The sequence below is a fragment of the Sipha flava genome, unplaced genomic scaffold (assembly GCF_003268045.1).
Source record: "Sipha flava isolate LNK unplaced genomic scaffold, YSA_version1 444_pilon_pilon, whole genome shotgun sequence".
Taxonomy (NCBI): domain Eukaryota; kingdom Metazoa; phylum Arthropoda; class Insecta; order Hemiptera; family Aphididae; genus Sipha; species Sipha flava.
In genome coordinates, this window is record NW_020273180.1 from 39,109 (window position 1) to 65,075 (window position 25,967).

The window sequence follows — 25,967 nt, forward strand, 5'->3', positions numbered from 1 at the left end:
GTAATAGCGAATATAAAATAAAAGAAAATAAACTAACGATTAATCATTAATGTATTAACGTAAAATACAAAGAATAATTTAATAGAAAACCAGTGATCGATTGGGTTTGCGTTTTACGGTTCGCGACGAATAAACAACTAGAATCGCGGACGCGGAGTCGCCGGAACCGATACTGAAACTGCGTTCAGAGCTGCAGACGCGCGATTCGGTCTGCACCAGCGGCGGCGGCGGCGGCGGCTACGCGACGTTTACCGGTAAGAGGGAGATGCTGCGCTATTATACGGCCGAACGGGTTCAACGTTTGTCAATTTCAATCCCATACACGACGGCAGTATTGGATACATTATATATTAATAAGTGTGTGTGTGTGTGTGCGCGCGCGAGAAAAAAAAAATGACTACGACGAAGAAGAATAAAATACACGTATACATGTGTATGTTACATAAATGTAGCTACGCGTGCGTGCGTGTGTGTGTAAGCGAATGAAATTCGAATTTTTTCGTTTAGGTCTAGTGCTGAAATGTGCATAATATCATTATTATTTAATCGGTACGCGGATATTGCAGGACTCCAACACTAAATACTCGAGTAGGCTTTTTTGTTCCGTTCAGTATTACACGTATCCAAATGGGAAAGATTTAGCCTAACGTACAGGAGGTAGAGGGACTAGGCTATAGAATTTTCTGCCTCCAAAATCTCGGATGTATATTCCATCAAGTACGCATATAATTATCTTCTATGACAACGTTTATCCGACGTATTTCAATGGATAAACGTATTGTACCTAAATTGGGCGGACCCGGGGAGCTATCCTGTAACCCATCGGACCGAAATATGTACGGAACGTGTACCGCAGCCGTCGATTACGGTTTTTTCGAACAGCGCTCGCATCGAAACTGTCATAAACAACTCCAGACACGAACTGCAGCAGTTGATTAGAAGATGTTAATTTCAATTATCCGCTGTCCGGCACCCGTTACGAGATATATATGTATGCTTGTGCACAGAGTCCAGTGCGTATGGTAAAAATAATAAATTATGATTTTTACTATCATGCAATGACTGATGAGAGTTTCAGTTTCAGTGGTGGGTCCACGCGATGTACGTGGGCGTAGGTGTGCGCAATTTTCGATAGCTCTCCGCTTCCACCAGCAGCCACTACCGCCGCGCCGTCGGTGTCACTTGATAAATAATACGCGAGTTTTCGAGAGCGTCTAATTTTATTTTTTATTTTTTTTTTCTCTTACTATCTAACAATAATATAATTTAGGCGTGGTACCGTGATGGTATTGTGTACGCTGTGAATCATATTATTATTTCGCTTTCGAACGCACGAGAGAAGGAAAATAATCTGCAGCCATTTAAACCAATCGACTGCTAATGGACAATACATCAATAACCACATTAGGCCCGTGTAACTAACCCTAAGCGGAATGGATGCACACATTTTAATTCATCCCTGTTCCCTTTGATATTCGTCAAATCGTCAATAAGTCGTTCTTAACGATCGATCACATTACTCTGTCCAGCGTATTTCGGAGTGGTATTAATTTCACAAAAACTACGGGCGATTTCATCGTTGGACATTATCGCCAGACCTATTTGAATACGCGTGGACGCAATCAGTTTTCATCACACGATAAATAGGACTGGAATAATTTGTCTCTTTTTTTTTTTTATTTTTCCTTTCGATAATTTCTTTAATAAATTGGAGTCTGATGATCTGTTCTATTAGCTCTTTATAATCCCACACGAAATCGAGATAAAAATCAACGCATAGATCCCAAGACAAGCGGGCGGCACCGTCCTAAATAATCCATTTACTTCGATTTCTTTTTTTTTATTTTTTTTATTTTGTTATTGTTATTTTAGTAACGATTTATCGATCAATGCCCACTGATTTGTCAGCCATTATACTGTGTGTGGTAATGACAAACGATTTTTTTTATATTTTTTTGTTTTGTGCGATATTCTTGTTTCGAACGCGTAACCTAGGTCTGAGCGACGTTCGTCGTAAATATACAAGGTATACTATACACCACGGGGGCAATGTCGCAAGCAAAACCAAAACAGACGTTATCGAGTTTCGAATTCTATTTATAGTACACAAATGGCCGATATAAATCACGCATACGTAAAGACATTCGCACACGCACTTTGCGGTCGGGGGACACAACCTATTGCAGAACTACGCCATTGTTCATTTGTCATTGTTGCGCAATAACGATCTCCTATGATATGAGATACGCTACTGGTGCGCAGCACTGGACACGGTTTCATGGCGATGCGAAATGTATGGAAAAGGAAAAGATTTCATGTATACGTTAAGATAAAAATAACAAACTTGGAGAACACACTATTGCACGAGATAAATAACGATCGAATTTACAACCACTACCTTATTCTGCGATTATAACGTACACATTATAATTTTATAATATTTTACTATACACATAATTACTGCTTAATAACAACACATTACTGAGTTGGAAAACTTAAAAGTATATTAATAATATCGTAAGAAAAGAAAAAAAAGTAAATGATTTCCAAACAGATTGATAATTCATTTTTTTTACCGTTTGAGACGTATACCGGGACCTATATACATATAACCGTACACGGTATAATCTTTTGAAGGTCTGTCAGACGTGTGTACACTATTCGCGTGTGTGAGTGCGTATAACGATTTTAACTACTTATTATTCAATTCAAATGGTTCCCGTTGTATATTATTTAAAAATGCGTAAACACTGAAGCGCGTACTACTTGTACTCGTAATAATATATAAATATATAAATAAATCCCAGCTTAACGTCCCCCGAACTAACTTGCATAAAAACCACTACTACCTATTGTTAAAAGTAATTCCAATGCCATATTATATTCTTGTCGCGAAAACAAATTAACTACTATTGGTTCCACTTGAGAGAAAAAGTACTGCGGCGAATTGTCGGAGACATAGTAGTTATGAGTCATACACCTGCTGTTGTACATTAAATACCAGAAATTTAAAAACAAGACGTGTAACTATATTATATACATATGTAATCAAACAAATAATACACATATACTTATCATCCTCGAGATGAGTATAGAAACCGAAATTAAGATGTATAACAAACTACATTATAACCCATCTAATCTGGGGTATGTGCGTACACCTATATTATATAGAATCGACGAATAAAATACATATAATAATGTTCTTCGCACGCTTGAAATGTATTACTACATATTAATTTTAGGATGAGGGGAAGAAAACACTATGTTAGTGCACGTTAGCGTTTCTTTTTAATCCTATAAGTTCACGCAATGAAACAAAATGTGCGCGATTGGATAGTAGAGAGGTCGCGCGCGCCTAGAGGTAAACAATTCAATCACTGTCAAAACGATGCGAACAACGCTCAGGCGTGTAGTATACGTTGTATTATAGGAACGCAATAATACTATTACGCGTATAATAATTATTATTTAGTTCTCATCGGTGTGATATACTGCATAATGTAACATGGTATTGTCTAGACGTGCGCCTAATGAAAATTCTTCCGGAGACTTATTGACCTTCGACCAATAATTTACGACCATCGTCGCAGATTAGATTAGGATAAATTACTATATTGTTCAGCGCGCACGTATTGTTATTGTACCGACCTGTATTGACATTTCGTTAACGTGGTCGCCGTTATTATAACATCTTCCCGAACGGCAGAGTGTCACACAGCTTAGTTAAATCAAAGCGGACAACTATAAACAGATGGTACTACTACTGAACTAGGCTTATATTTGAAATTTAATTTGTGAACTTAGAGAAAATAGTTGAATAAATAATTGTTTTTCTTATTATTATTATTATATGGTTTATAAATTGTAAAGCACTTATATCGATAAAAATTAATAAAAAGTAAAAATTATTATGACTGTAGTATAAATAAACTGAATATAAAAAAAAATGCATGTACAATATGTTGTATCGTCAAGAAGCGATTTTGTTTAGAAGGCAGTTGGTTATTATTCACTGACGAGAAACACATTTTTCGTGATGTTTCAACTTGACGTTGAAGGAAAAAAGTTGTTAAACCGAGATGGTTTATAATATTATAATACGTGAAAAGAAAGCGTATCATTATGTATGAAATTTTGATAATATTTTAACAAAGTGATTGGGTTAAAATATTAAAACGGCGGTGCACTAATAAAAGCGGTTTGTAGAAATGGTTTATTTACTTTCGCGAAATCGGTTTCGGCGTAGTATTTAGCGTGAAAAATACAAACAAAATCTTTAAAACATCGACGTTCTCCCGGCTTCTGTTTGCCATTACATTATATAATAATATTACTATCACGACGCAAAGCTTACGGTGCGCGATGAGATTTTCATCAAAGCAATAACACACAGAACATAGTCCGAGATTACGAATACGTACTGCGGTGCGAACGAATGAGTCTGATTTTGACCAAAACCGTACCATTCCCTTTTCGACCGATTCACTTTTCGACCAAATTTAAAATAGAAAATATTTAAAAAATAATGAAATACAATGTTTGATTATGATGGAAACTAATGTAATGTATTACTATAACTATTATAATGATTCATGGTTTTACTCACATAGCGAGGTTTTAGGTTCACGTATTATATAATCCCATTTGCAACAGTATCAAGGTTTGTATAAAAACTAGGTTAGGCTTAGACTATAATTCCCCTTGGGGCGAAGCCTCATCCCCTTGAAAAGTGCCGCGCAGTGGCACTCGAGTTTGTGAGTGGAGCCGGCAGGCGTAACGAGCGAAGTCCTAAAATTTTTCTGAAACTAAAAAGTTCCGATATTTCGAAAAAAAAATACAAACAATTTTCATTACGATAAGAGATCAAAATTAGATACAAAAATCGCTCTCCTTTATATTAATATTTTAATAATTATTGACAAAAACTGTACATCATTATTTTATTATTTTAAATTTATTATATACATTTTTGTTTTGATCGAAAAAAGAAGGGTACGTTTTTGGTCGTAAACGGCCATACCCGTGCGAACGTGCTGCGTCGCACCGGTCACAATAACGCGCTACCTGTAAACGTGCGTTTTACCTTCATGAAATGATTGCAACGTTTGCCATTACCCGTAAAAGAAAAAATCATAATAAATAATTGTTATACCTTATAATCCAAAAATATATAGTTGTGTCAAGTATGTAAACAAAAACGATGTGATACAATTAGTAAATATTCTAAATCTTGTATTACTCCATTAGCGTACCTATTTATAATATCCTAAACACAGTCATTTTTTATTTTTATTTCCAATTTATTTCCAATTTTTTAGCTTATTCACTCGAGATATGCCATTTATTTTTATATAAGTATGGGTTTGAAATTCGGTAAGAACTTTACCAAACATTTTGAACATTCGGTTGAATTTTACAAAATTAATTTCTTGGACGACTATGAAAGGAACAAAACACAAAAAAAAAAAAACCTGGTAGAGTTTACAATCGCGCCCGAAACATACGGACACGAACGCGCACGGCAAAATATCGTTTGAGCGTTAAAGTTTCTCTATGCTTGCGACGACGACGACGACCTATCGGAGAATTATTTATAACCGTATAATTGGTTTTGGCTTGTACACGTACAAATTCATATATAAAACACCGTCGCCGTCGCGTATTATTTACTCGGACACGCACTGCACCGAACGGGTTGTACGCGGCGACGACGACGTAGAGCAACGAGTTCGCACAACATAATACAATATCCCCGCCGCCGCCGTCAACGTGTGCGCTCGCGACCGTTTGAGGTCATCGGTGTCGACAGCCAACTGGCACCGTTGTTACTTTTATTTTATTTTTTTTTCTATCCCCTTTTAAGTCTTATGTACAGTGTTTTGCAACGCCAATGCAGGTGTATATGATATGTACTTATACGTAACAACAAACACTGCACACAACCGCCGCCGCGGACCACCCACGGCAACCTATGCATACCCACATACGCGCCGACTGCCCTGGACGAGCGACAACTGTTCCTTGTACTATAGTTGTAGTACGAGTACATTGCGACTACAGGTTAGGGGCAAATTTCGGGTGGTTGCGCGGTTTGAATGTAAAATGTTACCTGATGTTATATAATACATATTTACATATATTTATAATTTGTATTTGAAATTTTCACGGGAAACTTTGAAATAACTATAAGATTTGTAGATCAGATAATATTTTAGAAGGAGGTTGAATCCCTAAAACCCACCATGCGCGTTCACGACTGATGCAGGTACGACACGGAAGATTTATATATTTATAAATTATTAATATCGTATCGCCGATACTACACGCGAATCCGTGTTGGATTTGTTGGCGGCGGAGGGAGAACGAGATTCAGAGGACGAGTCCAAGGGCTGAATCGAGCCGGTTGGGACCCCTAGGCCGTAAAAATTTTTGAGCTAAAATATTAACTAATACATAAATATCTAAAATATATAATTTTATACTGTAGGTACTTAGGCCATATGCCTGTTAGATCAAGAGATAAATTACACGCTAAATTACCCCTTCCATAAATACACGCCACTGTTCCAAACACAAGATCTGTGAAGGATGGTAATGGTCAGGGCCGGAACTACGGGGTGGAAGACGGGGATTCATCCCCGGGCGTAACATTTTAGAGGGTGTAATTTTCGTAATTATTAACAACTAATTTGATATTTTTAACTTCGTTAAATACTGATATTAGGTTAAAACTCAATAAGTACGGTTGTATATTGATTATAAGAACACAATTTATTTGAGTATTTGTTTATTAGTCTGTGGATAGGGCGTAATTTTAACATTTTACCCGGGCGTAAAAAATTCTAGTTCCATCTCTGGTAATGGTTAAGGCGCCTAAATTTATGATCGCCCGGACACTTCAACCCCTGGACAAGTCCCATCCTTTGAGTTCAATCAACGCGTATAGATTCCTTTTATTTTACGTATATCTAAATAATAATTATACGATTTTTATCCAAAATACCCATATGCTGAAATAAATATTATCGCACGCTCCCCTTTCTTTGATAAATAATTAAATCAACAGGCGCAGTGTGGGGCATACAACTGTAATATATTTTATGGCATTACAGTTAACCGAGAATTTATTACGCGAAATAGTTCGCCGTGGCGGTCAACCTCAAACGTCGGTGTATATACTCTCTTAGAACACGTCATCGCAGCATCAGCAGCGTTACGTTTCGACGATTTTGAAAATCGGGTGCGATATCTTGCGCTACGAAATCAGGTCAAGAATGTTTAAATACTTCTCTTATGTCTATATAATAAGCACGAGATCGCTCTCGTACCTATGTATGCGCACCAATGCAGACTACGGCTCCTAAGTACATTATAACATTACCTATGTTGTTCATACGAAATAATGTATGGCGTTCATATGTATATGTGTTATGCGCATATACAGTAATTACATCGATTTCATATACATTTTTCTTTTCTTTCTGGCCGACGTTCAAAACGATGATCGATATATTGTTTTAACGAACCTCTCCACAGTGCGTAAGACGACTTTCTAACGACGTGTAATAAACCTTGCAAAACCATTATCGAGATAAAAACTCATTTACAACGTATTTTTATTTATTCGAACCAACATTTCACAGTATAATATCAATATGGTATAATGAACCGAACCATCGAGACAATTTATTGTGTTAGAACACGAAATTCGTCTATTTAATACTACTATTTTACATCGTCGATAAATTTACCGGAATCATTATAAAATGTTGTAATTTAACTGTTGTGTATTTTATATGATCAAGCTAATATTTTTTACCACTTGCTTTAACCATTTAAAATTCATTTTTTCTATTTCACATTATTATTGGTATGTAAATATATCATAATATTAAAATGTTTACTCAATTAAATAATAAAACACAATTATTATACATTGCTTAGTTAAATTAAATTAAATATGTAAATACGATGCTGAGTCATACCTAGAACTTATTTAATAAACGAAAATTCATTTGAATAATATAGATTGCGATACTATATTAACTAGTAGTCAGTTTAATGTGTAATATACTAAAGAATCTACGTCCAAAATTCAGAAAGGAAAACTCTTTAAAAACTATAATACAGAATATATTGAATTTCAAAAGTAAATGGCAGCTCTAATTACAGATTAACAAATTAATAATATCAAAAACGTAGTTTAATAAAATAGATACGAAAAACTCGGAAGGAAATACGTTTGCATATATGGTAACCCAAATGAACGTTTATACGCAAGGCACAACCAGGAGAAATCGCAGATGTTTTTTTTGATCATAACAAAAACAAATGTTATACCATTTATTTTAGAATCTACTAACTATATAAATATTATGTTAATATTGTATATTCTAAAACCAATGGTGATACCTCTTCCTACCTCTTTGCTTACCTCTAAAAATATAATATTTTCACGTGGGCCAGTGATAACGTATTTTGCACAATATAATTTGATAATTATTCATCCTTGAAAATAAGAACGATGGTAGATTATGGTACTTAAACACTCGGCTTTAACACGCGTTGATCTGACAATCATCCAACGTTATTTATAGAAACGATTTAAAATATAATTTTGAAAACAATTCATGCACGCACACACACCTACTACTAATAACCAGCATTGGCTGTTGCGCGACTGTATAATAATTAATTAATTATATTACTGATACGTTAACTCTGGTACACATATGCAATGTACGTTATAGTGGCGTAACAATAATATTGAGAAGCGCGTTAAACGAAAATCGATCGATTATGATTTTATCCGCACGGTTGGATTTGATATTTAAACGAATCATCGGATCTCGGATCGGTAACGTAAGTATTAATAGCACATACCCATAATTAGTATACATCTCGCGTACTCCATCCGAATCGCGTTGTAGGGAATCACGTAAATTATTGTTTCCACGCGATGTACGGCCGGTCACTACATTGACTGAGATCGATCAAGTCGCCCGACAACGTTTAACGAATAAGCACTACTGATCGTTGTTTACTACGATCGTAAGTCGAACGGTCAACAGTCCGTAGTTCAAATCACAAAGATTTTTAATCCCCCGTACAAATAACACTATTTTTATTTTTGATTGTCTAACAGTTGATAACATGCACTTGCCTATTTCTTGACGACGTTTTTATCGCTCTTGACAAAACATCGTTACATTATTTTAACGTAAACAACTTTATTGGGATACCAAATAAGTGTGGACGGATAACAATCAAAAAAATGCTATGCCACATGAAGGCGGATCATTACGGTTTATGAAATATCGAAATATCCTTACCTTTTTTCGGATCATCTTGTTCCGTGATTAAGTTTTGGTCACCGTCTGGACAAGGTGTCGGATCAGAGTTTCTGAAAAGCGAATAAATCAAAACGATTATTATAAACGTTTTGAAAAAGATGATTAATCATTAATGTGGGCGTTTGATGAGAAAAAAATCCCCTGAATCGATCATTTGATCAAAATGTAAAAACAGCCGTTTCGTCTGCGGGTAGATAAACATTTCTACACTATCGTTGTGGTTTAAGGGGCAACCGATGTACATACACAGTCCATTTGTGTGATGAACTTAAATAGTAAACAATCATCATTAATAAAAATTGTATTGCTTAAAAATATTGCATTATTATAAGTCTTGAGTCATTGGAATATGGATAAAACAACAGGAATTTTCGTTTGTCTACACCTTAAATTAGTTTAAAATGAATTGGCTAATGGCTGATGTGTTTTTGTAATCACAATACACTTATATGCATAAGTTTACTTATTTAAAAAAAAAAAATTATTATCTTTTATTTATGCATTATATAGACTTCGTATTTAATCTTCCTTTAGAATGATTAAAAATATCGGACCAAAACGTAAAGTAAACCGTAAGGCAGTTTAATACTGAAATCTATATACATTCTGTATTTATAAACAGTAATCTAAAAATTGAAGTATGATAATAATATTATAAAGAATATTGTTTGTAATTATTGTAAGATTTTACTTAAATTATTAAACAATGTTTAATCTAAATAATCCCACAAAGAATGTATTAGACTTTTATTATATATCTACCTAAATGTAATAAGCACCTTGTGTCGATACAATTATGTGATTAACAGTGACTAAATTAGTTAACAGGAAATTAAAACAATTACACTTTTAAAATGTGTGAGAGTAAAAATATAATTTTCACTTTAAACATAAGAATGTTTTAACAATAATTCATATTGGTTTTTAATGAAAATTCCACCAGAATTCTTAAAATATTATATCGATTTATTAAAACTATATACATTTAACAGTACATCGTAAATTATTTATAATTATAAAAAATTCATTAGTTCTATACAGCATTGATGTATCCGGCATAAAACAAGGAGGCCCATATATTTTAAGAATTTAATTTTTATATAAAAAACAGATTTTTAATATTTTAAAAATAAGCTATGAATATAATTATTGTGCAGTAAACAATTTTTTTCACAAATTAAAAAAAATGTTAAATACAATTTCATAGTTAAAGATTCTAGCATTTAATTTGAATACTCTTTACTGTACAATTTAATACTTTTTAAGTTTAAATTAAAATAAGTTATATTTATAATATTTTCTTCTTACAAATTAAGTTGTATATATAAGATAAAATAATATGCTAACTAAATTTATTATTAATATTATAATTTGTACCATATCAAATAGTAGTTAATATTTATTAGTTATTATTTATTTTAGATTATTATTGTGCTAATGAATAAATGAGTAGGAAATATTTTATAACAATAATAAAAAATTGTTTTTGACTTTAATAAATATTGAGATATACAATTTAAACAGATTACTAATCTATAATTGATAATTATGAATTTTCTTTTATAAAATAATAAATAATAATTACATTGGTATTTAAAAAAAATATTGAACACTAATAAATAACCATTGTAAAATAGTTGAATTGATAATTAGGTATACTACTAAATAGCCTAAAAAGCCATACAATTCCACCCTGGCAATAGGAAATATCTACATCAAATAAAATTAAAAATGTACATTTATTTAGTGTTAACCTGTCCTATAAAATAATTGTTATGTTTCATCATAAAAAATATAAATATATATAAGTATATAATTTTAATAAAACTGTATAATTTGACCTTATTTGAAAATAGTCTAAGTTACCATACACAAAATTGCTTTTAATTAATTATTTAAATTACATTTTTTTTTAAATTTTAGTAATTATTAATATTTTTGTTAATCTGATAACTTGATAAGTAGATTAAACAAAATGACTAACGTAATAATAATTTAAATAATGTTTTTAATAAATGATTATCAAATAATAGTTTGTTAAAACACAATTTAAGCAATAAAAATGTATATGTTATTAATTTAACTAAACATTTATTAGAGAAAATTGTACTATATCATAGTTTAATTAGCTATAGGAACTTAAATTTCTGGAATCTTAGTAAATTGCAGTTTTCTTAAATAACACAAGCTAATCTTCTTGATAAAAGTTGAACCTTAATTATGTACTTAAATATCAAGGAAACTACTTTAAATAACATCCCTGTAAAGTAAATTAAATTCAAATTTAGCAAACCCTGTTTAGATGGAACTTAAAGATACATCAGGGGTCTTCCGATAATGTCAAAATCCAACGAAAATTCATAATCCTAATATATTTCAAAAGAAACTAAGTATTTTTTGAAGAAATTTTCAGTCATAATGCGGGTAATTGATCGTTTTTAAATTTTAGCGACAAGCTCCATAAAAAAATCATCTCGGTTGGGAGCAGTATTATTTAATTTGCAGAAAAATTAAAAATCATTGCAATAGCTCAATTAAAATTAACCCAAAACTAACGGGAACTATCCCTCGTTAAACTACACTCAATGATTTATTCGCACCAGGCAGTTTTCTTGTCGTTACACGATATAAGGTTAAGGTGTAATTAACTGTTGTGAATAGGGACACGACGAGTTCGACATTAATCTAAATGGATATACAATACAAAGACTGGTTTGAGTTATTTGTTTCGATCGAGGCGATCGTATACAAGTGTAGGTATAATATAATAATATTATGGTTACTTGGCGTGTGTCTACGATAGTATTATAAAAACATTGACGTTTGACATAGCCGAAGTCGTCTCACTCTGAACTCACTCCGAACTCACTCTGAAAAGAGAGACTTGGGGGACTAATTCTCTCTAAACTAACGGTATAATGAAAATAAAAATAAAAACTGTACAAATTTTAAAGGAATATCCCGAGACTTGAGATCCCTGAAAATGTTTACTATTTTGCATCACTGATAACATGGTAACTTAACGGACGTAAAAAACGTTTCGGTGACACGTGTGAACTGTTAGACGTAACAAAAATACGATAAGAATGAATTAATGATCCGATCGTGAGGGTTCGAAACTGTTACGAAACGATGTCAATGACGAACCCTGGTGCGTTGGATAGGATAGTTTTGCATGAAGGGGGGAAAGGCTGTTGGGGGAAAAAGGAGAGTTATGGGTCTGCGCGCTTACGCGAAAACGTCGTCTTCGTCGTCGTTGTCGCCGGCGGCAGCCGCTTGGGGTAGTTCGTCCTTGTGCACAAAGTCCACCAGCCTGGGTGGTAACCGGTAAACGGGTGGCGATGGCGACGGCGGCGGCGGAGGTTTCTTCTTGGGCGGCCGCACTTCCTTGCGCGGTAGCGGCTTGGGCGGCAGTCGGTCCTCCTCGGCCACGGCCACCAGCTTCTCGTATAGGCCCACGTCGTCGCCGATGGCCGCGCTCGACGAGAACTCCCGTTCCAGCTGCATGAATGGCTCCAATACCCGGTCCAGCACGCAGTTCTTGCTGTCGGCGCACTCGTCGTCGGCGAACGATGTCGGACACTTGGACACCACCGTGGACACGCTACTGTTGGTGTCGTCCGATTCCGACTCGCCATGGTAGACGAACCTGTAATCACGGTATAACGTTAAAAACATGTATACGAGTAGGATATTACCAATGTACACTATTGGAGTTCAGCTACAATTACGCTACAATATATTTTATACGCACTCACGCGCATGGTGATCAACGAGATCAATGGGGGGGGGGGGGGGGGAGAGTGCTTGACTTTGGGCAGTTATTCCTCGTGGAACACCCTGTATACGGATGGGCTATTGTAAATCGTAATGCATCCTCATGAATATATAAATGTATTTGTAAACGAATAATAACATTTATAAACTTTGTGTGGTTGTAAACAATTTAAGATTAAAACGTAATTGTTACCTTATCGGGACACATTGTTCTTCACATTTTGCCACACCAAGCCCTGATCATAATAATATAAAATAAGTATGAAAAACATAGTCGTTACGCTCGTTAATATGTTATTAACTTGTCAAATGCTGTTAATTATTATGTTTGTGTATTGAACATGTTATATATTTATTGATTTTATTTTATAACATCACTACTAATTTTATAAATTTTAAATAACAGTTCGTCCGCAGCTTACATACAATCATTGCTTTTTACATACATTTTCAACTATTGTATTAAATAATGTACAATATATACTATAGTAGTCAAATATATTTATAACTATTGTTAGTATTTTTATATACCTGTAAATTAAAAATGTATACATTTTTTTTACAATGATAAACAAAATATATTAGAACATTTCAATGACCCTTTAGTTTATATGTTTTTTTTTATATGTTCTCAATGTTATTATAAATAATATAAATAAATAAAATAGGATACACGCGTTTTTTCATTCGTGCTTACACAGTAAAAAAAAATTCAAGCTATATATAAATAATAAATAATTAAATAATTGATTAGACTCCAATTTCATCAATACAAGGTTATACCTTAGTTATGTATTGAACCAAATACTTCTTATGCAGGACTAAATTGTTAAGTATTATTTTGGTATTTATATGCTATACTATTACTATTTTAAACATGTTCAAATTGTATAAAATATAAAAATTAAAATACCTAAAAATGTTGTTGTTATAATATTACATATATATCCAAATCGATATTATATTAAAAAAATTTGCCTATAGGTATCCAATAGTTAGAAATATTTTGTAGAAAATGTAGTCGTAGGAAATATGTGATTTATAAAATAATATTCAACGCGAGACGCGCTTAATTTGTGCTTTAATTTATACACAGTTTAATTCCTAATATTTTATTATAAAATTAGCTTAATCGTTTCGATTTTTGAGGAAAATTAAAAATTTATATTAATCATATCAAAGTTTAATTTTTAATTAATATTCACAATACACGAAAGTATATCATTTAAAAATCAACATTTCTAATCCTCTGGGAATGGTTCGATAATAGGTTTGATTCTGTTTTTTAATCTACTGTAATCGCTGTGTGTTCATCACTAATTAGTAGAAACTGATCATCCATCATTATCTGTGTACCAACTTTCTCTATGGCCATTTCATCAGATAATTATATGGTAGTATATTGTTTATATTATTTATTAACACAACAGGAGAACATTATGTTCTGGTTGAAATCATTAGATAGCACTATTTAAAAATGTTTATAAAATACTCGTATTTTTATATTAGATTGAACGAAATTATCATGTTTAGATATTTGCTTAATACTTAATCACACATTTTGTTCGTTATACACTAATTTTATTCATTTCACCGTCACATTACATTCGTAGATTGACTATCAAACAAAATCGTATTGCTACTTTAATCATACACCGATACTAACTATTATTTTCCACATTATTAATCCACACAATAATTAAGATAAAAAATACGATTAAAAATATAATTTTATTGTAATAGCATTAGAAATAAGAGTTCGTAATGGTGGAGAGTTGGTACCCATGTCTAATGAGTTGAATGTTCTAAAAAACTGTATGCGGTAGGTATACGAAACACCATAAAAGTAAGAATCGATTTATGCATTTATAAATTATATGTCATAGGAAGTCGGATAGTAATCTTTGATTTTATTTGCATCTAGTCCAATTAAACAGGTTCTGAATCGTTCTATCGAAAACGTCAGTATGAATGAAAGCAAAGCGACAGAGATGCCGAAAGCTATAGTGTACCCAACCCAAATGCGTGTGTAATGTGTATAGTATATGTATAGGTAAAGTACAGGGCTCGGATTTTATAGTAAAATATAGGCTTTTTTTATGACTGAAAAAATCTTAATATATGCCCTAGAAACACAAAAAAAATATATAACAAATATTTTTCCACTTCGATCACAATAATTTTTTCTACAATTCTATAATTTATAAAAAAAAAAAATCAAATCTAACGCGTACAGTGCACGCAATTACAAATAAAATTGTACAATTACAATTTTAAAAATACGGCGTATAGATTTGAAATTCTAGTTACATAAAAAACGAAATATTTACTGCTCGTTCAGGTATTTCTAAGAAAGCATTGCGGAACATTTAACGTTACAGAATCCGAACCCTGGTGATATATGCGTATAGAGTTGTACTCGCCTCTCGACGGCGTCCGTGTACACGGCGGAATTCGCGATCGGTGGCGGCAACGGTTCCGGTTTTTTCTGTTTCCGGGGGGGCACGGGCGGCGGCACCTTGACCGTCAGCCGGCCGTCGATCATGTGCAACTTGACCACCAACCCGGACTCCTTGAGACACCGGACGCAGTCGTCACGGCTTAGTTTGTTGACCGGGCGGCCGTTGATGCGCACGATCTCGTCGCCGGGGCTCAACGGGCCCCAGGACGCCTGAGTACGGGATGCCGGGCTGCCGTCGGCGCAGGACTGCACGAACAGCCTGTTGCACGTGTCCACGCCGTCGAACCGCAGCCCGAAACCCAGCCGCTCGCCGGGCAGACGGTAGACGAGCACTTCTTCGGCGACCGCGGCCTCGGTGGCTCGGGCAGTGGCCGCGTCCACCGCCGGCTCGTCGCCGATGGACAGTACGGTGACAAACGAATCATCGTCGACCGGCTGGACGTCGCTACCGCCGCCATCCACCGAGACGACGGTAACGAAGTCTTTCACGGCCATGGCGGTGGCGGTCGCAGTGCTCATCGCTGCGACGGTACTGCTGGATGATGCGATGTGTCTCGTCCTGCAGGGAGGGAAAGATAAAAAAATAAATAAATAAACCGGTTACAAAATGTGTGTTATATTACGTTTATAATATACCGTTAAGATGGGCCTGGGAGTACCTCATATATTATACATTGTTGTCCGCGTGTACACGTTAAACACAGTTCGACGACGATGGGCCGCCCCAAGAGTTCAGTCGTGACCGCGGAAGTGAGAAAGAACGCGCGTGACAGAGAGGAAGGGATAAAACAAGCACATATGCATGCGCGCATAAATAACGTTGACCTCGACTTCGAAGCGGATTTCAAGTGCGCGCCTATCGACAGCACCGCTTGCGAGCGGTACGTGCGCAGCAAGTGTTCGCAATTTCTATGCAGACGCACTGTACTTAGCTGTAACGCTAAGTACAGTTCAACGCGGATTCTTTCGCCGTGAAATTGGAGTGAAAGTACGTAATCACACACGAGCAAGCGAAAAAAATAAATTATTCCACTATAATGTTATGTTATCGAACGTTTATTATTATTTACTTTCGTCATGTAGGAGTGAGAAAGGACGACAGAACGAAGTAGTTGATGTAGCTATGAAGTAGAACAAAGAAAGACGGAAGGAAGCAGAGAGATAAAGAAAACGTATGGAAATAATAACAATATTAATAATAATAATAATAATAATAATAATAATAATAATAATGCTAATAATAACGGTCTCGCGTGTTCGATATACATTTCGAATGTTTTAATTATATGTATGCGGTGAACACAACACGTGTATACAAAAATCAAGTGTGTGCACACGCCAAAAGCGCGTAACGAAGACGCGAATAAAAAAATAATTTATAAACGTTAGCGTGTGTCTCCCATATTATTACGTAAATTTATAATAATACGTTTACGCGACTTTATAAATCTACGCGTACGTATCGTAGTAGCAACAATGAGACGTACTATATATTGTAAACATTTTACTGATTGCGATGATCTTTTTAATGTTTTTTTTCGGATATGTTTCAATGGTGTATTTATTTTGTTTTTTATCGCTAAGTTTTCTTTGATTTTCAGTTAAAGCCGTAATTTTTAGCCTAGTAAAACTTATAAGCAAAACTTTAATACAACCACTTTAACATTTAGAAAGTATTGAAATGATTATCGAAAGACACTCTCTTATTATGTTATTAATTTAGAGAACAGATTTTATTTTGAACACATCTGGTTTCGAAACATACAGTTAGATTTTGAAACTGAATTGGTTCTTAACATTTTTTAAGCGAAAGAACTTTTTAACCACTACAACATTTTTAGGCGTTTCAAAAAAATAAAATTGATAAAAATTATAATAATTATAATTTAATTGTAATTGCTTTGAATTTAGCCCATAAAGTCCTTAAATAAACTATTAGTAGAAAAATACGCAAGATAACTAAAAAGGGGTGATTATCACTTTGACCTCCTTGAATTTATGCTCGACTGCGTCAAAACTGTTTTCAGAAATATTTAGACGGCCAAAGATATTTATTCGAGTAACGACAAAGTACAACCATTCACTGCTCAGTCACAGGTAAATTCGTTCTGGACCTTGCTTGATCCTTATATGGATATTGTTTGCGTTAAACGTCTAGTATATTTCGACCATGACTACAATTGAAGTCGACAGACATAATATTATTTATTATATTAGTATATAGGTACATACAATCGTGCTCCAAGTAAACGTTGACATGGCGTTAAAACCACAAAAAAGAATTTTAAATTGTTGACGCATATATTGGACTATAGCAATAAAAATATTTATATTTATAATCCTAAAACAAAATTCATATTTCGACGAATTAACAGTGAATGCATAAGTATTTAAATCAAAAAACTAAATTTGTACCAATTTGTACGACTCGTTTCAGTACCAGTTTGTACCAATGAATTTCCCACGGAAAAATCGATTTCTCTCTACGGGTGTCAGGCATACGTTTTCTAGGGAAAATTACATAAAATATTATACTTTATTATATTGTTTATGTGAGTGTGTTTTTTTTTTTTTACCAATTGAATAAAATTGTATTAACATCCAAATTTCGCACTCGTAGAACAAAAAAATCAGAATTTATATGAACGTAAATAATATTTTGTAGGTTGAAAACCCGCAAATAATATTACCTGTTATAAAATATATAACATAATACAGTACAATAAATATTACCAACAATACTATTGCACGCTAAAATAAGCACATATTTTGTTAAGTTATTAATTATATATTTGATTGAACTTGTGAACATTTATCAATCAAGGATTTGACGTTACTATTATTAATTTCTATGATAATTCTATTGCAATAATTATGCTTCGTGTACAGCATGGGTTCTCAACCTTTTGAGGTCCACGCTCCCTTTCAAACTATTTTATGAGTTCACGCCTCCTCTCCCCTCACTACTATAAGATTGATGTGTAATCGTAATATTTTTTTGCGGGTCACCAAAACTCGTTCTTATCACGTCGAGTGTCGGTTTTTCGCCGAAACAATGCTTTTATTAATACCCAGAATACTAAAGAGTACAAATACATGATTTGTATAATCTTATAAAATCGTAATAATCGCTCGGTGTATATCTATTTATCGACCCCGGCGGCGATCAACACACCGGCAATGCACGGCGTAGAAAACGGCAACGTTTTCATTTTTTGTGTTTTTTTTCAACATTTTCACGCTCCCCTGAAATTTTGTCACGACTTCCTAAGGGGGCGCGCTCCCCAGGTTTAGAACCCGTAGTGTACAGTATCAAGGAATTTTTTTCGTTGAAATGCTTGTTAAAAGATTTGAAATAACATTATTGGTAGAAAACTGATTTTTATATAAATTATATGAACGTCGGCTGTTTAAAATAAAAACATGATATGACTTATACAACGCGTTATCATTTTTCCCTCGACGATGTTTATTGTATATTTAAAAAATTCCAATCGTGTTGATAAACATTATTTATACGTCTCACAATGGGTACGATCTTATATTTATTAATCAATAAATAATTTATCTGTGTAAAATGTTACAGAGAGATGTACTAAGTCGATTATCTGAATCAATACAATAATAATATACATTAATAGATTAAAATAAGTTCAAATAGTTTTTATTAGTCAATAGTAAATTTTGATAGGGCACAAGTTGCTTGTTTATTTTAATTCCAGTTTATTCCCTAGAAAAATATACCAATAAGCGAGGCTGGGGAATCTTATAATCTTAATATTATACAATATCTATAATGTTTATTATTATCTACCAATAGCATATATAGGACGGTGCCTAGTGAGCTACAGCCACCCCGCCCCCCCTCCGAAATGTTTCAAATAACTTAAAAATTATTTTAAACGTTTGTTATATTTTAATGGCACTCTATACTTATTTAAAAATAATTTTATAAAAAAAAAAAATAGAAAAATTATATATTATTTAATAATATTTAATTTTTAGATTGAGTTTGTTTATTATTATTATCTCCAAGGTACACGGTGTTGTACATTTTTTTCATACCACCTATTTTTATTAGTATTTTATTTAACTATTGAGAATTTTTATTTGTACTTTAGTTATTGTTATTATCAATAAGGTATACTTAAAGAAGATGAACCTTTATTATATTAAATTTTAAGTCAAATAAACATTAAATGTGTTATCCTTTGTTGAACTAAGACATGTTATGGGAAGAACTTATTGTCATCTATTCCCCTCACAAAACTGGGAACAAGTATTTCAAAATTATTAATCCAATTTCCTTTAAAACTATGTGGGGCTATTATGTCAATAAAATAAAACAATTACCAATGACCAGTTTTTGATGGTAGTAAAAATTTTAAATATTCATTAACCGATTTAATCAGGTTAGGTTAAATAAGGTAAATATATTTATTTATGCCACATATTTTGATATCAATTATTCATCATTGATAATGTATTAGAGCGTAAACAGATATCATAAAATTAATTATAATATCTACTATCTAATAAGTTCGACATTCTGACTTCTAATTCCATTTGCTTCTCACAACCCCTTGCAACTCATAGTGGTTGCCCTTAAGTATAAACTGAAAAAATAGTCCAACATTTTTAACGTTTTCAGATACACCTGGCACTTATCAAATCATAGCCAACGTTCCCTCCTTTTATTTTTTTCGTGTTTTTATTCTGTTCAGTATTTTATTTTTAAGAATTTAGAAATGTAGCTTATGATTAATGGAATAACAATATAATGCAATATATTGGGTACAAATTGGTACGAATTATGGTACAATTAATAGCGCAAAAAAAATGTTGAATAGTTCATTAGGTGTGATTTCGGGTGCCAGGGAAACGTTTCCCTGGCACCCGTAGAGAGAAATCGATTTTTCCATGGGAAATTCGTTGGTACAATTAATGACGCAAAAAAATTATAGATTTTTCAACATTCTGGTGTCAGGGAAACGTACCTAATTACAACGACGTTTGGTGGTATATATAAACTTCTAAGAGTAACCGTATTGTTATTGAAAAACTAAACATATTTACATATCAAATAAAATAATAAAAAGACACAATTTTACATAGGCTGCTATTTGAATTAAAACTGTCTCTATTGAGTTTTACACAAAATACAAAGCGATATAAAAATATTATTTTTTACATGATTTAAGATTTTCTGGTAAAGTTGTAAAAATATATTTTTTCTAGTAAAATAAATGAATAATTAAATTTGTTTAATTTAATTTGTTGCAAGATATGACATTGTTTATAAGCATTCTTAATGTAAATAAATTGTAATAAAAACAAATATAGGTAACTAACGTATATAATGTACAAATCAAATCTATAGAATTGAACGCATATTTAAAAATAATGCTAAAATTATTATTGTATCGGAAATGTTTATAAAAAAATATATAAATACTCGTAAATATAATAACATTTAAGTAAAAAAATAAATATAGTGTAATATTATCAATTTTAATTTAATTTTTTTCATACGAAAATTGTTTTCTAAAATTTTAACATAACTTGCAAAAATTATAAAATTTGGAATATGAATTAGATAGGTACCTAAATTAATTTGCTACGTTACATGTGTTTGAAATGTGAGAAGCAGGCGAATATTGTATCCACTTAATCAAACCCAGTATTTAAATAATATTTTCTTTCTTTAATGTACAACAAAGTTATAAACTCATAATATTTTTAATTATTCAATGTTTTTTTAATATTTAGATGTATAATAATTTTACTATTACATGCCATTTATGTTAATAGGACTAGTGTTCCACAACGTTTTTGTAATACAACGGCATCGATAATTCTCACGTAAATTTTGCATGCCCTATATTTGTCAAATCGTAACATCTTATAATTTTTATAAAGAAACCATATTATAAGTTTAAGAAATACATCCAAGATTTTATATTTTATATCTATTGTGTTTAAATTGCTTTAAACGATAAATACAGTATAATTTAGCATAGTAGTTGAAATGCAATCATTTTATAAGTTTTTCCTCTTTGCATTAAACCAGTATCTAGAGAAGTTCTCGTGCTGTCACAAAGAAAAATTTATCAATAAAGGAAAATTATATTGTGTTCAGTTTTAATACAGCATTCACACAATCTATGTGTACGGTGTATAAAAAGTATTGTATATAAGCACAAAAATGGTAGAATAAATATTATATCAGTTATTTAAATATGATCAAATACGAATAATTGTATTATGTATATCATATAATTCAAAACTGTACTTAATTTGATAAATTAAATAAAAAGGAAAATAGGTTCAATGAATTGTTTTAGTGTCGTATGCTTTATAATTCATATTACAAGGATCATTGAACATGGAAGATATTAACGAAAATGGTCATTTTGTTCCAATTTTCAATTTTATATACCAGACTTATATTAAATTTAATACGGCTAAATGTACACGTTTTTAAAAGTTCATTAAAATACAAAATAAAACAAATGAACGGCATAAGAAATATCGATGTCGTCTTGACATATAAGTAGTCTAAATATGGCCTTCGTTTTAAGTTATATTTGTAATTTATTTTCGTCAATGTGTCTTGGTTGTTACTCAAGGAACATATGTACAAATGGTTTTTGTCATTGCTTAGTCATGTATGAGATATAAACGCCTTTTATGCAGATCATACTCCATTAGATTATAAAAGAAGAATAAATACTAATATATATATATATATATATATATATAAATAAATTATTTATTTATTGGATTTATACATTTATTTATTTATTTCTATGTATAAACTATTTGTTTATTTAAATATATTATTAAAGCTAGGATTTTGATAACCTTTTTTTTTTTAGTGCTATACAGTTTTAACCACAGTTTTAACTAAGAACTAAATTTGTTTTGTTTTATAACAATTTAGAATGTGTAATTTCTATTTGAATTTTCTTGCATTTTTTACATTTTTTGTGTTAAATGCATTTAATTTAATTGTTATTGTCACTAAAACAACTATAACCTTAATATTGTGTATTCAAACTCATATTTGTTTATTTTAAGCTTTTTTTTTAAGTTTTTTATAGATAATGATTGTTACGAATATTTACAATATTTATATTTTATATCTGATGACCTCAATTACCTACTTTAGTCTATTGATATTGAAAAAGTAATATAATTAATTGTCGATTTATCTTATGGAATAATTTCATTTTATATTTAATCTTATCGGATTACCGATCTTAATTGTACACAGTACTGAACAAATAATATTACTACTAATATTAAAAACCTTATGAATACCAAAAATTAAGTCAACAGTAGGAAGTTGTTTACATAGTTTTGTGAGTGAGTTTAGTGCCGATATTTTTTCTACGGACGGTATGATGCTTATTTGTAAAGGTTGAAATGTTGCAGTTGCCTCTGAAAAGAAATTTACAATTCAACAACACTTCAGTCGAGATAAGCATGCTCGTGGAATTCAATGAAAACTGAATGAAGTGAAACACAAAAATCAAGTAGTATTATCTAATTTAACAAATAATGTTGATCAAACATCATTTAATTTAGATCTTTGTGAAACATTATTAGCAGCTAATATTCCACTTACTAAATATAATAATTTTAGAAAAAAGTATAAAATTTGAAATCGCGGACGAGTCTATATTGGTAAAAATTATGTTGAAAAATGCTATTTAAATACAATACAAAATAATAGACACAACGTAGGAGATAAAAAAATTGGGTTAGTTAAGATGAAACAACAGATATTGAAGGCCGTTATGTATTAAATATCTTTATTGGTACCCTGGAAGCACAAAATCCAGGAAAATATTTTTGTTGCATTCAATAGTTTACGACTTCTGAATTATTCAGTAAAATTTGAAATTAGCTTAGCTTAAATAATATTCATTTTATTTTGAGATACTTAATCACTATTATGTTAATTGATTACTGATAAGAATAACAACTGACAAAAACGTTAACGCGTTAACATTTTGATTTTTTATTCAATAAATTTGAATAGTTTTTCAGGGAAAATAATATTCATTAGTTTATGCTTACTATCGAATACTATTCGATAGTTTAAACTATTCGATAGTGCCCATCACTAGTTTATACGTTATTAGTTACCAGTATCACGGTTATCAAGTTGGATTGGAGCACGACCATAGAACATGTTCTATGACATGACCGCGCTATCAATTTAATAATTTGGTGACAATTTGTGATAATGTGGTTTTTTAAAACAGTACAAAATTTGTAATTATTATGACTATGGGGGGTGTGGGGGGCAGAGCCCCTACTTTTGTATTCTAGTAAATTTTCAGAGCCCCTCCCATTGAAAATTCCTGAGAACGCCACTGCTGGTGTATAGTGTTTGAGTAGTCTAATAATTCAAACATTAAACGTTTCATAAACAAATTATATATTATTATTTACTAGGAATATGTACATAATAAAATGATAAATCGGAATTATAGAAAAACGTTATATTTATAAAAAAAAAAACATTACGTTAAGCCTACGTGTATATAGTTTGAAATATCTAAGATTTACTACTAGGTATTATACGCAAGAATGGCCCATATTCCCACGCGCGTTAACCGACGAAGAATCAAAATAATTCATTAGATGCTTACACGCGATTATAATATAACAATCAAAATAACAATGCGATTTTAGATCTGCACGACACACATACGGGGCGTTAATTCAACGTATAATAACAATAAGTAGATGTTCGATTTTTCATTACTATCATTCAGATCGATCGTATTATTAACATTATCATAGGTACGTACATCCAAGAATATAATAAATACCTGTACATACATTTATATTGGTATAGGTATGAGCACAGTACATGTATAGGTATATAAATATCGACTTCAAAAACGAAATTCGATTTACATGCAATTTATAACGCGATTAAGGTCATCGGAGGAAATATTTACGCATTGTAATGCAAAGATGTCGACTCCTCGACGAAAAGGATAAAATAATAATAATACCGCATCCGGTGAAACGTAATTTGTTTACCTAGTTTAGGTATATGTTTTATTGGCTAATTTATTCAGATTCTTAGAGTGCGATTAGATCCCAATGGGAAACCATATACGTATAGTGTATATTTAAATACATAAACCTATATATTAGACAGTCGGATTTTTTCCGCTATTCATACATAAGTGTGGGCGTTTTGAAGTGAAATTTAGCTCAAGGGCAGGTCATAAATATATTTATAATTCCTTACTAACACACTAAATTTATAAAGAATTGCTTATAATGATCTATAGATGACAACTATTGACACACACAATATTAATACATTTTTTTTTTTTAATGAATTCATACCAAATTTATCAATTTTTTATTTAAAAAATAATGATCAACCATAAGTATATCTAGATACTTTATTTTTTTTATTTTTAGAAATTTTTCCTATAGAAATTTAGAGATCCAGATGCGGCTGAGACCAATTTAAACAAAAAATAACAGTGAATAACCTCGTATATTTCATTTAGATATATAAGTTTATAATCTTGTTGTCTTAATGTCAACAATTGCACTGATTATTTATTTTTTGTTTGAATAAAATAGATTATCCTAGATTATATTTCAAGAATACCGAATAAAATATAAAACAATTATATGTTACTATGTTACTATCTAAAATTATTTTTATATGTAATATTCAAGTTCGTATTCATATATTTATAAAATTCAACATTTAAAATTCCCATTTTATTTTCTACTTAACCATCATATATGAATTAATTAAAACTATAATGTCTACAATTTTATATTATGGTTTTAAATAATAAAAAAAAGTGAGACTTGTAGTTCGAGTGAAACTCCACGATCAAGCAAGATACAGGTATTATTGAATTGGTCTTTTAAACTTAAAACCAATCCACCACTACTCTCGAAAAAAGCATTTTAAGTGATAGATGTGAAATTAATTAGTTTTTAATTCTGAAAATGGTTGACATGTTAAAAAACTAAAAATGTCTTAATAAAGTAGGTTGAAATAATCTAATTTTCGGGAAAAAAAAGGTTAGTCTATTTGTCAAACAAAATTGTTTCGATATTTTCGAAAAAAAAATCTTAATAATCTAAAAATAAAAATAAAAATGTATTATTAATAATACAAAATTATATAACATAAATGGTGAGATAAAAATTCCATGTTTACAATTATTACTTTTTGAGAAAACAAAATTACGATTAACAAATTTTGATTTTGTCAAAAACAGATTTGCCGTAAATGTTGTCGTATTTTTATAACTTACCAGCAGTTTTTTGTAATTATTAAGAAAATTGTTGAAAAATTCTTTGAATGATTCTCT

At 31.6% G+C, this 25,967-nt stretch overlaps 1 protein-coding gene across 1 annotated transcript in view; it reads right to left on the reverse strand.

Annotated features, from left to right (window-relative positions):
• Nucleotides 1-25,967, reverse strand: part of LOC112689462 (pro-interleukin-16) — a 60,802-nt gene that overhangs the window by 31,574 nt on the left and 3,261 nt on the right. The window contains exons 2-4 of the mRNA XM_025563183.1: nt 15,557-16,153; nt 12,589-13,005; nt 9,336-9,406 (exon numbers count right to left, since the gene is read on the reverse strand). Coding sequence (XP_025418968.1) covers nt 9,336-9,406; nt 12,589-13,005; nt 15,557-16,113 — 1,045 coding nt within the window. The 5' untranslated portion in view covers nt 16,114-16,153. The remainder of the gene's footprint in view (nt 1-9,335; nt 9,407-12,588; nt 13,006-15,556; nt 16,154-25,967) is intronic.